The 13959-nt window shown below is 44.0% G+C and overlaps 1 protein-coding gene across 1 annotated transcript in view; it reads right to left on the bottom strand.

The window, feature by feature from the left end:
* Positions 1 to 13959, bottom strand: part of LOC143933374 (B-cell receptor CD22-like) — a 131132-nt gene that overhangs the window by 105237 nt on the left and 11936 nt on the right. The window contains exons 3-7 of the mRNA XM_077456242.1: positions 12059 to 12316; positions 7643 to 7918; positions 5474 to 5749; positions 3201 to 3476; positions 923 to 1198 (exon numbers count right to left, since the gene is read on the bottom strand). Of these exons, the coding sequence (XP_077312368.1) occupies positions 923 to 1198; positions 3201 to 3476; positions 5474 to 5749; positions 7643 to 7918; positions 12059 to 12089 (1135 nt within the window). The 5' untranslated portion in view covers positions 12090 to 12316. The remainder of the gene's footprint in view (positions 1 to 922; positions 1199 to 3200; positions 3477 to 5473; positions 5750 to 7642; positions 7919 to 12058; positions 12317 to 13959) is intronic.

The raw sequence follows: 13959 nt of genomic DNA, 5'->3' as shown, positions 1-13959 counted from the left end.
AGAAGGTTTATATTGCACCCTAAAGTCCCACTGCAGGCACCATGCAAGCAATCCAAACCACCCCCCCCCCCCCGCCCCCAAAGCCCCCCTACTTATCATTTTTTTTTTTGTATACTCTCCATTTTCCATCTCTTTTAGATCAGTGTTTCTCAATGTTTCTGTTTTTCAGTCAAGGCTCCCTGTTAAATTCTGCACAGTCACAAGGCACCCTGTTCAAAAATGTAAAAACCTAAACTAATAGTTTTACATATCGTAGAATCATCCACACACACGTAGGACAGCCAACATTAGAGGTGATTTATTCTTCCAAGCAAATACACTTTTGCACACTGGTACTGACTAGTGTTCCAGAGTTTCCCTTCTCCCTCAGCTTCTTTCCCTCACTCAGCTAATGTGACCCCAGGGCTGCTGGAGAGGGGCAGGGGAGGGCAAGGAAGGATGCTGTGCAAGTGCCCGATGCCCTCCTTATCAACTGATGATGTCATTGGTTGTAGGTTGTAATAGTGTACAATGAAAACCTGTAGCTTTCTGTAACTAAAAGTCAACCTTTATCCACCCACTGGCTTGTAGACAATTTTGGGCATTTTTTAGCTATTTTGTCAAGGCATCCCTGAAGAAACCTCAGGAGACCGTGGTTGAAAATGGCTGTTCGAGATGATCATATTCTTCTCCCTATTTTCTCAGTGGTGGGCACCCCTCAGAGGTGCAGCTTGTCGTGCTCACTTCATGATTACACTACAAGCTGCTTTTTTTAATCTTTTATTTTGTTAACTAGGTGGTGGCCTGTATCATTAAAAAAAAAAATAGTTTCAGTTGGACGATAAGGTGCTTTCTCTGATATAACCATCTCCGTTTATATATTGTTTGCTAATGACAGGTCTACTTTACTTGCTGGCTTATGGAAAGTAGATCTTTTACTTACAATGAATGTCCACATCAACCTCCGGTGACATTGTACGTCCTACAGAATTTTCAGCTTCACAGGTATATTTCCCAGCATCTTCTGCCTTTACAGATTCACTTAATTTTTTTATATTCTTTCCGTTCTTGTACCATATAATGTTGGTCACGTCTGGGTTGCTGCTGTTGACATCGCATCGAAAGATGACCTTGTCCCCTTCAACAAATATGATCTTGTCTTCTTCAGCAAATGTTGTTCTATTTAGCTCTAGGACTACCCTTGGGTACTTGGGAGCATCTAACATAGGTAAAAAAATCTATTATTCAAAGGTAAAGAATAAATAAACCCAATATTTCCTATTCCTAATATGTGGCTGCTGTACCATGTAACCCAGAAACCTGCATAGTGTGCCGCTCAAGCTCTCTGGACGGTGTGCAAGTTCTAAATGTCCACAGCTGGGAGTGATGGTTCGAGAGGGAGCTCGTCCCAATTCCTGTAATAACTAGAGATAAAGAAAGTTCCTCCTGTAGCCGCACATCCATATCATTCCTGGGATGAATGTGTGAGTGGCAACCTCAGCCTGGACTCCAACAAGGCCACTCCTCAAACGCGTTTCACTCGAAGGCCTGAACTCCTGATCTCAGTACTAGATCCAGGCCTATGACTCAGAAAGTATTTGTCAGGGCTGGCTTAGCCCTTCCTTCTCTGGACTGGCTGCTCAGCTGTCGGCTAATTGCAAGCTCTCATCTCTCTCCACAGTTACCAGCTGTTCCTTATCCAGCTCGTCTGACCTGCCTACTTAAAGCTGTCCAGCTCACTTCATATCTGCCTTCGCCTTGGTCACATCACAAGAAACCATCTCCTACGGTTCTGCTTTAAGACTGGATTGCTGACATCCCTTCTGGCTTCTTATCCTGCATGCTGTTGCTCCACTTGGATCCCCGACTTCTGGCCTTTCTGATTACTCGATCTGGTTATTGTACTCTGGACTGGCTGACTACTCAATCCGGTTACTGGACTTTGGCTATGCTTTGAATACGTTTACTCTACTTACCTTTTTATTTTAATTAATAAACAAGTGGGATTTAATTGTACTTCTTTCTCGGTCTGATTCATGGTTTCTGACAGTATTAGAGCAATGGCCACAGCAGGACAACCAGGCAGCTTATTTTTAGTAGGAGTATTTGTATTTCTTACATGGCAGGTATTAACAGTAAAGGGTGTAGAAAGCAATATGTCAGTGCTGTGCATGTGCAGCCCCTCCATTTCTTAAAGTGTTTGTTCAGCTCGGGGGTTTGAGCTTGGAATGGCAAAAACTCAACTTTGACACAGAACATATTGGCTTCCCGGGTGGACTGGAGGTACCAGTTTACAAACAGAAGGTTTATATTGCACCCTAAAGTCCCACTGCAGGCACCATGCAAGCAATCCAAACCACCCCCCCCCCCCCGCCCCCAAAGCCCCCCTACTTATCATTTTTTTTTTTGTATACTCTCCATTTTCCATCTCTTTTAGATCAGTGTTTCTCAATGTTTCTGTTTTTCAGTCAAGGCTCCCTGTTAAATTCTGCACAGTCACAAGGCACCCTGTTCAAAAATGTAAAAACCTAAACTAATAGTTTTACATATCGTAGAATCATCCACACACACGTAGGACAGCCAACATTAGAGGTGATTTATTCTTCCAAGCAAATACACTTTTGCACACTGGTACTGACTAGTGTTCCAGAGTTTCCCTTCTCCCTCAGCTTCTTTCCCTCACTCAGCTAATGTGACCCCAGGGCTGCTGGAGAGGGGCAGGGGAGGGCAAGGAAGGATGCTGTGCAAGTGCCCGATGCCCTCCTTATCAACTGATGATGTCATTGGTTGTAGGTTGTAATAGTGTACAATGAAAACCTGTAGCTTTCTGTAACTAAAAGTCAACCTTTATCCACCCACTGGCTTGTAGACAATTTTGGGCATTTTTTAGCTATTTTGTCAAGGCATCCCTGAAGAAACCTCAGGAGACCGTGGTTGAAAATGGCTGTTCGAGATGATCATATTCTTCTCCCTATTTTCTCAGTGGTGGGCACCCCTCAGAGGTGCAGCTTGTCGTGCTCACTTCATGATTACACTACAAGCTGCTTTTTTTAATCTTTTATTTTGTTAACTAGGTGGTGGCCTGTATCATTAAAAAAAAAAATAGTTTCAGTTGGACGATAAGGTGCTTTCTCTGATATAACCATCTCCGTTTATATATTGTTTGCTAATGACAGGTCTACTTTACTTGCTGGCTTATGGAAAGTAGATCTTTTACTTACAATGAATGTCCACATCAACCTCCGGTGACATTGTACGTCCTACAGAATTTTCAGCTTCACAGGTATATTTCCCAGCATCTTCTGCCTTTACAGATTCACTTAATTTTTTTATATTCTTTCCGTTCTTGTACCATATAATGTTGGTCACGTCTGGGTTGCTGCTGTTGACATCGCATCGAAAGATGACCTTGTCCCCTTCAACAAATATGATCTTGTCTTCTTCAGCAAATGTTGTTCTATTTAGCTCTAGGACTACCCTTGGGTACTTGGGAGCATCTAACATAGGTAAAAAAATCTATTATTCAAAGGTAAAGAATAAATAAACCCAATATTTCCTATTCCTAATATGTGGCTGCTGTACCATGTAACCCAGAAACCTGCATAGTGTGCCGCTCAAGCTCTCTGGACGGTGTGCAAGTTCTAAATGTCCACAGCTGGGAGTGATGGTTCGAGAGGGAGCTCGTCCCAATTCCTGTAATAACTAGAGATAAAGAAAGTTCCTCCTGTAGCCGCACATCCATATCATTCCTGGGATGAATGTGTGAGTGGCAACCTCAGCCTGGACTCCAACAAGGCCACTCCTCAAACGCGTTTCACTCGAAGGCCTGAACTCCTGATCTCAGTACTAGATCCAGGCCTATGACTCAGAAAGTATTTGTCAGGGCTGGCTTAGCCCTTCCTTCTCTGGACTGGCTGCTCAGCTGTCGGCTAATTGCCAGCTCTCATCTCTCTCCACAGTTACCAGCTGTTCCTTATCCAGCTCGTCTGACCTGCCTACTTAAAGCTGTCCAGCTCACTTCATATCTGCCTTCGCCTTGGTCACATCACAAGAAACCATCTCCTACGGTTCTGCTTTAAGACTGGATTGCTGACATCCCTTCTGGCTTCTTATCCTGCATGCTGTTGCTCCACTTGGATCCCCGACTTCTGGCCTTTCTGATTACTCGATCTGGTTATTGTACTCTGGACTGGCTGACTACTCAATCCGGTTACTGGACTTTGGCTATGCTTTGAATACGTTTACTCTACTTACCTTTTTATTTTAATTAATAAACAAGTGGGATTTAATTGTACTTCTTTCTCGGTCTGATTCATGGTTTCTGACAGTATTAGAGCAATGGCCACAGCAGGACAACCAGGCAGCTTATTTTTAGTAGGAGTATTTGTATTTCTTACATGGCAGGTATTAACAGTAAAGGGTGTAGAAAGCAATATGTCAGTGCTGTGCATGTGCAGCCCCTCCATTTCTTAAAGTGTTTGTTCAGCTCGGGGGTTTGAGCTTGGAATGGCAAAAACTCAACTTTGACACAGAACATATTGGCTTCCCGGGTGGACTGGAGGTACCAGTTTACAAACAGAAGGTTTATATTGCACCCTAAAGTCCCACTGCAGGCACCATGCAAGCAATCCAAACCACCCCCCCCCCGCCCCCAAAGCCCCCCTACTTATCATTTTTTTTTTGTATACTCTCCATTTTCCATCTCTTTTAGATCAGTGTTTCTCAATGTTTCTGTTTTTCAGTCAAGGCTCCCTGTTAAATTCTGCACAGTCACAAGGCACCCTGTTCAAAAATGTAAAAACCTAAACTAATAGTTTTACATATCGTAGAATCATCCACACACACGTAGGACAGCCAACATTAGAGGTGATTTATTCTTCCAAGCAAATACACTTTTGCACACTGGTACTGACTAGTGTTCCAGAGTTTCCCTTCTCCCTCAGCTTCTTTCCCTCACTCAGCTAATGTGACCCCAGGGCTGCTGGAGAGGGGCAGGGGAGGGCAAGGAAGGATGCTGTGCAAGTGCCCGATGCCCTCCTTATCAACTGATGATGTCATTGGTTGTAGGTTGTAATAGTGTACAATGAAAACCTGTAGCTTTCTGTAACTAAAAGTCAACCTTTATCCACCCACTGGCTTGTAGACAATTTTGGGCATTTTTTAGCTATTTTGTCAAGGCATCCCTGAAGAAACCTCAGGAGACGGTGGTTGAAAATGGCTGTTCGAGATGATCATATTCTTCTCCCTATTTTCTCAGTGGTGGGCACCCCTCAGAGGTGCAGCTTGTCGTGCTCACTTCATGAATACACTACGAGCTGCTTTTTTTAATCTTTTATTTTGTTAACTAGGTGGTGGCCTATATCATTAAAAAAAAAATGGTTTCAGTTGGACGATAAGGTGCTTTCTCTGATATAACCATCTCCGTTTATATATTGTTTGCTAATGACAGGTCTACTTTACTTGCTGGCTTATAGAAAGTAGATCTTATACTTACAATGAATGTCCACATCAACCTCCGGTGACATTGTACGTCCTACAGAATTTTCAGCTTCACAGGAATATTTCCCAGCATCTTCGGCCTTTACAGATTCACTTAATTTTTTTATATTCTTTCCGTTCTTGTACCATATAATGTTGGTCACGTCTGGGTTGCTGCTGTTGACATCACATCGAAAGATGACCTTGTCCCCTTCAACAAATATGATCTTGTCTTCTTCAGCAAATGTTGTTCTATTTAGCTCTAGGACTACCCATGGGTCCCTGGGAGCATCTAACATAGGTAAAAAAATCTATTATTCAAAAGGTAAAGAATATATAAACCCAATATTTCATATTGCTAACATGTGGCTGCTGTACCATGTAACCCAGAAACCTGCATAGTGTGCTGCTCAGACTCTCTGGACGGCGTGTAAGTTCTAAACGTCCACAGCTGGGAGTGATGGTTCGGGAGGGAGCTCGTCCCAACTCCTGTAATAACTAGAGATAAAGAAAGGTTTCCCTGTAGCCGCACATCCGTACCATTCCAGGGATGAGTGTGTGAGTGGCAACCTCAGCCTGGACTCCAAGCAGGCCACTCCCCAAATGCGTTTTGTTTGAAGGCCTAAACTCCTAATCCCAGTACTAGATCCAGGCCTATGACTCAGAAAGTATTTCAGCAATGGCCACAATAGGACAACCAGGCAGCCTATATTAAGTAGGAGTCTTTGTGTTTCTTACATGGCAGGTATTATCAGTAAAGGGTGTAGAAAGCAATACGTCAGTGCTATTCATGAGCAGCCCCTTCATTTCTTAAAGCGTTTGTTCAGCTCGGGGCTTGAGCTTGGACTTGCAAAAACTCAACTTTGACACAGAACATATTGGCTTCCTGGGTGGACTGGAGGTACCAGTTAACAAACAGAAGGTTTGTATTTCACCCTAAAATCCCACTGCAGACACCATGCAAGCGATTGTCCCCCCCCATCTCTCTAAACCCCCCTATTCGTCTTTTTTTTTTAGTATGCTTTCCATTTTCCATCTCTTCTATATCACTGTTTCTCCATGTTTCCGTTTTTCAGTCAAGGCTCCCTTTTCAATTCTGCACAATCACAAGGCACCCTATTCTAAAATGTAAAAACCTAAACTAATAGTTTTGCATATTGTAGAATCATCCACACACGTAGGACAGCCAACATTAGAGGTGATTTATTCTACCAAAACAAATACACTTTTGCGCACTGGTACTGACTAGTGTTCCAGAGTTTCTCTTCTCCCTCAGCTTCTTTCCTTCACTCAGTTAATGTGAACCCAGGGCTGCCGGAGAGGGGCAGGGGAGGGCAAGGAAGGATGATGCTGTGCAAGTGCCCGATGTCCTCCTTATCAACCGATGATGTCATTGGTTGTTAGGAAGCCGGTGGCTAGAAGGTTGTAACGGTGTACAATGAAAACCTGTAGCTTTCTGTAACTGTCAGCCTTCATCCAGCCACTGGCTTGTAGACAATTTTGGGCATTTTTTTTGCTATTTTGTCAAGGCATCCCTGAGGAAACCTCAGGAGACCGTGGTTGAAAATGGCTGTTCGAGATGATCATATTCTTCTCCCTATTTTCTCAGTGGTGGGCACCCCTCAGGGGTGCAGCTTGTCAGGCTCACTTCATGAATACACTACGAGCTGCTTTTTTTAATCTTTTATTTTGTTAACTAGGTGGTGGCCTGTATCATTAAAAAAAATGGTTTCAGTTGGACGATAAGGTGCTTTCTGGTGCTTTTCGTGGTTGAAAATGGCTGTTCGAGATGATCATATTCAATGATCGTGTTGGTTCAGTTCAGGGGTTGACTTGCAAAAACTCAACTTTGACACAGAACATATTGGCTTCCTGGGTGGACTAGAGGTACCAGTTTACAAACAGAAGGTTTCTATTGTACCCTAAAGTCCCACTGCAGGCACCATACAAGCAATCCCCCCTTCCCTCTAAAGCTCCCCTAATCGCCATTATTTTTTAGTATACTTACCATTTTCCATCTCTTCTAGATCTTGTTAACTAGGTGGTGGCCTGTATCATTAAAGAAAGTGCTTTCAGTTGGACTATAAGGCGCTTTCTTTGATATAAACATCTCCATTTATATATTGTTTGCTAATGACAGGTCTACTTTACTTGCTGGCTTATGGAAAGTAGATCTTATACTTACATTGAATGTCCACGTTAACCTCCGGGGACCTTGTACGTCCTACAGAATTTTCTGCTTCACAGGTATATTTCCCAGTATCTTCTGCCTTTACAGATTCACTCAATTTTTTCATCTTATTTCCGTTCTTGTACCATATAATGTCGGTCACTTCTGGGTTGCTGCTGTTGACATCGCATCGAAACAGGACCTTGTCTCCTTCAACAAATATGATCTGGTCTTCTTCCGAAAATGTTGTTCTATTTAGCTCTAGGACTACCCTTGGGTACCTGGGAGCATCTAAGATAGGTAAAAAAAATCTATTATTCAAAGGTAAAGAATATGTAAATCCAACATGTAATATTCCTGATACATGCATGCTGTACCACGTACTTATAGCCGCAACCTGCCATAGACTTTGACAGGTTGCCCGCAGAGGGGCTGAACCCTGTACCTGTCCTTCCCAGGTGCACCAAAATGCTGGGAGGGACATATTGTTCCTAGACGGCTCCATGTACAAGGAGCCTGAATATGTATCCAAACCCTAAAACATAGCTTTTATATATTGCAGTTTATAAGCATTTAAATGTGGTGGCTGTATTTGTTTTCCTTTTCTCAGGCTTCCTTTACATGAGCGGCTAGGGGATGGAAAAGGGGGTGTTAAGCCACGGTTTTACAACCCTTGATCCCCCAGTCAACATGGTCAGTGGCCAAATTAAATTTTTTTATTGTGCAAATGTGGATACTGTGAAGATTCAGCTTTATATGTAAGTTTGGATCTTTTAAATACAGTTGGTTGAATTAGGTTTCAGGAAGTGATCTCTGGCCCTGCTGGTTGTGATTGCCGTGTAATGGGAGGGGGGTCTGAGGCCTATTTATTGAGGAACGGAAAGTGAAGCCTGCTAGGAAACACTTCTACTGGAAGCCATTATTCCCAGAACTGTCTGTGGGGGAGGAGGAGCCCTGCTGATATGTGGACATTGTTATTGACTGTCACCAGAGCTCTGGGTTTGATGGGCCGCTCCTCTGGCGGTAAGTGCGTTCTATATGGTATGTTTAATAGATTTGGTTCAAATACTAATGATAACCTACAAAACTCAGTTCATCTCCTCCATTAATTTCCTCCATTCATATTTTTACATCACCATTCGAAGTCTAAGTGCTTGGGACATTCACTCACCAGATTTCTTTTGTAGATGGACCTCTTAGTGGCCTTTGCATATTTTTTCCCATAATTCAGCATGAAACAACTTCTGCACTTTGTTTCTTGTGATAAAGACCAGCCACTATTGGTCTATCTGACTGGTCTTGTATCCACCCCACCAGCAGCGTGTAGTGGGTGGGGCCTGCTGGGTCCCTCCCACAGCTCTGCACCGGCTATGTACTGTACACAATGGTGATGCCACAGCCGCATTTACAAAGTAATATCTGAGTTTCCAAAAGATTTGGTGCGTTCACCATAAATCTATGGCTAGTGAAGAGTTCATTTAAATTAAAGTATTTGTCTCGGGAATTTAGCTTTAAGTTAAAACCCAACTCCAGACTCTGTCCCCCAGTTTAGGTTGTACAGTCTGAAACAGACTCTGCAGGTGGCGTGTCCTGTAATCAGTGGTGTATTGTGGTTTTGTGCTGCCCTAGGGCGCACGGGAGCCTCCCCCCTGTCCATGGGCCCCTCCCATCAGGCCCCTTTCAGGATGCCAGGTGCATGAATTCCAATACTGGGGGGGTATTTAAAATAAGGTGGGCTTGGGGTGCAGAGAATGCGAACAGAGCCCACCCAGGTGTGTTACAACAGCAAATGAATATTTGCTGGTGTAACACTGATCCTTCTCACCAATCAGGAAGCGGGTTTTGAGACCTGTCACCCAACTGACTGAAATGACATCCTATTGGACACCTAAGAGGAGGGGATGAGACGCACTGCCGCCGAGATGGAGGAATGGAGGAGAAGCCTGATGCCCACTGCCGATGCCTGTTCCCGGTTCTTATGCAGATGAAAACCGAGGGAATTGAAAAGGGGGGAGAAAAGGTATTAATAATATTTTTATATCTATGCACAATTTTTTTCCATCCAATTCTATTTTAAACTGAATGGGTTGTTTTATAAGGTGGAGGGTTTACAATCACTTTAATGGGACAGATGGTCCGTTTCCATCCGACAGACCCAGAGAGAACAGCATGCTGTGTCCATGTCCGCTCTGCATCAACGGACATGGGCCTGTCATCCTCCTGCTCAGCGGGAATCAGTGGACAGATCCCCTGTTGAGTGGGTGGATCCAATGGTGGACTCCTCCAGTGCGAAGGAAGCCTTAAAGTTGATAGTGGTGCAAGCAATTCTTCAAACAGTTTTTGTTGGTAAAAGTATTTATTTTTAATACTCTGGTCCTCAGGCAAAGAATATATTTTATTTGGTTTGGCTTAGCCTTAAAACTCCAAATTAACCACCAGTTATAAATGTGTTAAATACATTTGAGGTGCATAAAAATAAAGTGTGAAATGTCTAACAGGTTGCAGTGGTGGCTGGTGATATATTTTTTTGGGGGGGGGGGAGGGGCATCAAACAATGCGGGAATCCTCAGACCAACGGACGGCTTCCCCTGCGTCTTCTCCTTAGCATCACAGCGGCCTCTGCTCCTCCCTCCTCCTAGGCGGCCAACAGGATTGCTTCTCCTCTCGGCCAATCAGGTGACGGGTCTCAGGATCTGCTTCCTGATTGTCCGGGAGGAGTGTCAGGAAGACAATAACGATTATAATTCACTATTGTCACACAACTGTGTTGGCTCAGGGCGCAGTGCTCTGCGCCTTGAGCCCACCCTTTTTTAAAGCCTATTAAAAAAATAAAAATAAACCCCATTGGAATCCATGCGTCTGGCATCCATCATGTAGATTAGGGGGCCAGATGCATTGATAGGGGGGTGGCACCCCTTTGCCCTGCATTATGAGCCGCCACTGACAGGTTGTTTTCTTTATAAAGCAGCCACAGACTGAATAGAAAAGCTCTCTTGCCAGCATTCTGCAGAAAAAGACCTTTACTATTTATGGGGAAGCAGTGATCTCTCTGCAGAGCTTTTTGATTCCTAATGAGTAAGATCTAGAGCTCCCCAATCATCAGGGAGCATGCTCTTGGTTGAAAAGCTATAGCTCTGTCTCATTAGGGGACCTCTATAAGGAGACCACTGCTTCCATACAGAGAGCAAGCATCCCGCTCTACAGCATGCTGGCAGGGGACAGGCTTTTCTACTCAATGCTAAACATTAAAACATTAAAAACAATTTGTCTTGATGCACCTAAAATGTATTGAGCTGACTTAACGTGGTTGTAAACTTCAGACATGAAATATGAACTTATCCCTCGATAGCAAGGGCCTCCAAACTTTTCAAACAAAGGGCCAGTCTACTGTCCTTCAGGCTTTAGGAGGGCTATATTGTGGACAGCAGGGGTAGAAAATAACACGGGTCCAGCATCAATGAAAATAAATATGGCCTCACGGTTGGTGGTTAGTATGAGGATTAGTGCCCAATTGTTGGGGTCAGTGAGATGAATAGTGCCTCATTGTTGGTGTCAGTGAGATGAATAGTGCCCCATTGCTGGTGTCAGTGAGAGGAATACTGCCCCATTGCTGGTGTCAGTGAGATGAATAGTGCCCCATTGCTGGTGTCAGTGAGATGAATAGTGCCCCATTGCTGGTGTCAGTGAGAGGAATAGTGCCCCAATGCTGGTGTCAATGAGAGGAATAGTGCCCCATTGCTGGTGTCAGTGAGAGGAATAGTGCCCCATTGCTGGTGTCAGTAGGAAAAATAGTACCTCATATCGTTGGGAGGAATAGTAACCCAAGGGCCAGGTAAAGGCAAGCCAAGGGCCACATTTGGCCCTTGGGCCGCAGTTTGGTGACCCTTGCTCTATAATGTGTACTTGTCTCAATCCAGAGCACTAAATGTCATTTCTGTCTGCTGCCTCTTTCCTCTGCTATCCACATGCGTCACCTCTGACGTGTTTTCCTGACACCAAGAGAAACATGGTGACAGTGGAGGGACATCCAGTTGATTGACAGTCTCAGCTCTGTTCCTGTGTGCTATCTGTGGGGGGGGGGTGGGGGGTCCCTTCCCAGCAATCAGCTTTTCATAGCTCTCCTCATTGAGCTCTGCAGAGCGTAGCTTCAGCTCTCTGTCCCTTGTTTCTGATAACTCAGACAAGCTTTATAAATCCTCTACTTTGAATGGCTGTATAGAAGAGAAAATAGCAGATAAACAGGTACAACACGTGTAGGAGGATTTGTTTCATCTCAGTGTATCACCTGAGGCCATTCACTTCACTGAATATGTGCAAGGGTTCATAACCACTTTAAACCGAGGGTTTTATATCTATTTTGCTTTTATTATATTAACATCACTGTTACCATTACATATAAATGACATAAATACAGCTCAGTGTAATACTCACATATCACATTCAGATCTAGCTTATCAGACATTGCTTCTCCCAGCTTGTTATGAGCCAAACATGTGTAAGATCCGGAATCGTCTTCCTTTATATTGTAGATTGTGAACTGATTACTGGTGTGGTTATAGCACTCTGCCCCATCCTTCAACCAGACATAGAGGGAGACCGGGGGATTTGCTTTGGTAGAACATTCCAATGTGATGTCCTTTCCTTCTATGGGTTCCCCATATTTCTTAATAACTGGTTTGTCAGAAACATCTGAAAATATTGTAAATTACTAGAAAATGCATTTCCTGGAGAAAATGGGTGGGAATGCTGAATAGCATCAAAACTGCCCCATCATATTGCCACCAACAAAACTGCCCCATCATATTGCTCTATTGTAAATCAGTACATGGTGTGTCTGTGCTCTCCCCCAGGCTCTGTAATCTGAGATGCTCCAGCCGCCTCCCCCCACTGCCCATCACTGTGTATAAGAAGCTTTGGTAACCATGGAAACAAACAGACAACAAAAGCCTGGATGCCCTAAATAAATGCAATTTCCTGAAATGATCACTAAACTTAAACAGCTTTTTCACAAACACTGTAAAAGATATCAAACTGAAAAGATATAGCCAGATAGCTGAATATTTTGTGAACATTTTAAAGTTTGTTTGGCGTCTGTAGGTGAAAGTATGAAGGAGCTGAAACTTTTGGTAGCGGAAGAAGATTTTAAGGATTTTAAGCATGCTCTCATTGACTTCAATGTTAAAAAAAGTGTTAAAAAACTTAACATTTTAAAAAGTATAAATAGTGGAAAAAAAGTTGAAGAAGTCCCATCATCAGCTGAAAGAGCTGAACATTTTAAAAGTTCAATGGCTTTAATAGCTGAAAGTATGCAGAAGTTACACAGAGCCAAAAAACGTACGGAATAATAATAATAAGATGATGATGATGATTAACCACTTCAATACCGGGCACTTAAACACCTTCCTGCCCAGACCAATTTTGAGCTTTCAGCTCTGTCGCACTTTGAATGACAATTGCGCGGTCATGCTACACTGTACCCAAATGAAATTTTTATCATTTTTTTCCCACACATAGAGCTTTCTTTTGGTGGTATTTGATCACCTCTACGGTTTTTATTTTTTGCGCTACAAATAAAAAAATACCGAAAATTTTGAAAAAAAAAATGTTTTTTTTTGTTTCAGTTTCAAAACTTTGTAAATAAGTACGTTTTCTCCTTCACTGATGGGCACTGATAAGGTGGCACTGATGGGCACCAATGTGGCACCAATGAAGTGGCACTGATAGGCGGCACTGATGGGCGACACGGATGGGCGACACGGATGGGCGACACGGATGGGCGACACGGACGGACACTGATAGGTGGCACAAATTGGCACTGATAGCTGGCATGGATGGGCGGCACGGATGGGCATGGATAGGCGGCACAGGTGGGCATGGATAGGCGGCACAGGTGGGCATAGATAGGCGGCACAGGTGGGCATAGATAGGCGGCACAGGTGGGCACTCATAGGCGGCACAGGTGGGCACTCATAGGCGGCACAGGTGGGCACTCAGGTGGCACAGGTGGGCACTCATAGGCGGCACAGGTGGGCACTCATAGGCGGCATCGGTGTTATAGTAATGGATGCCAATCAGTGCCAAACAATAATGCATGCCAATCAGTGATGCCCATTGTGGCCACTGATTGGCATCCATTATGGGCACTGATTGGCACCCATTGTGCTGACTGGCACCCTGGTGGTCTAGGGAGGATTATGGATTTTTATTACCTTTTCCCTGGTGGTCTAGTGGTGTCCCTGGTGGTCCAGTGTGGGCATCCTCGGGGGGGCTGTGCTGATAATCGATCAGCACAGACCCCCCCTGTCAGAGGAGCAGCCGATCGGCTCTCCTCT

This window comes from Lithobates pipiens, unplaced genomic scaffold, assembly GCF_037356315.1.
Source record: "Lithobates pipiens isolate NorthernLeopardFrog02 unplaced genomic scaffold, aLitPip1_a1.2 Scaffold_27, whole genome shotgun sequence".
Classification (NCBI taxonomy): domain Eukaryota; kingdom Metazoa; phylum Chordata; class Amphibia; order Anura; family Ranidae; genus Lithobates; species Lithobates pipiens.
Note: the sequence above shows the minus strand (reverse complement) of the source record. Positions and strands in the feature narration are given on the sequence as shown.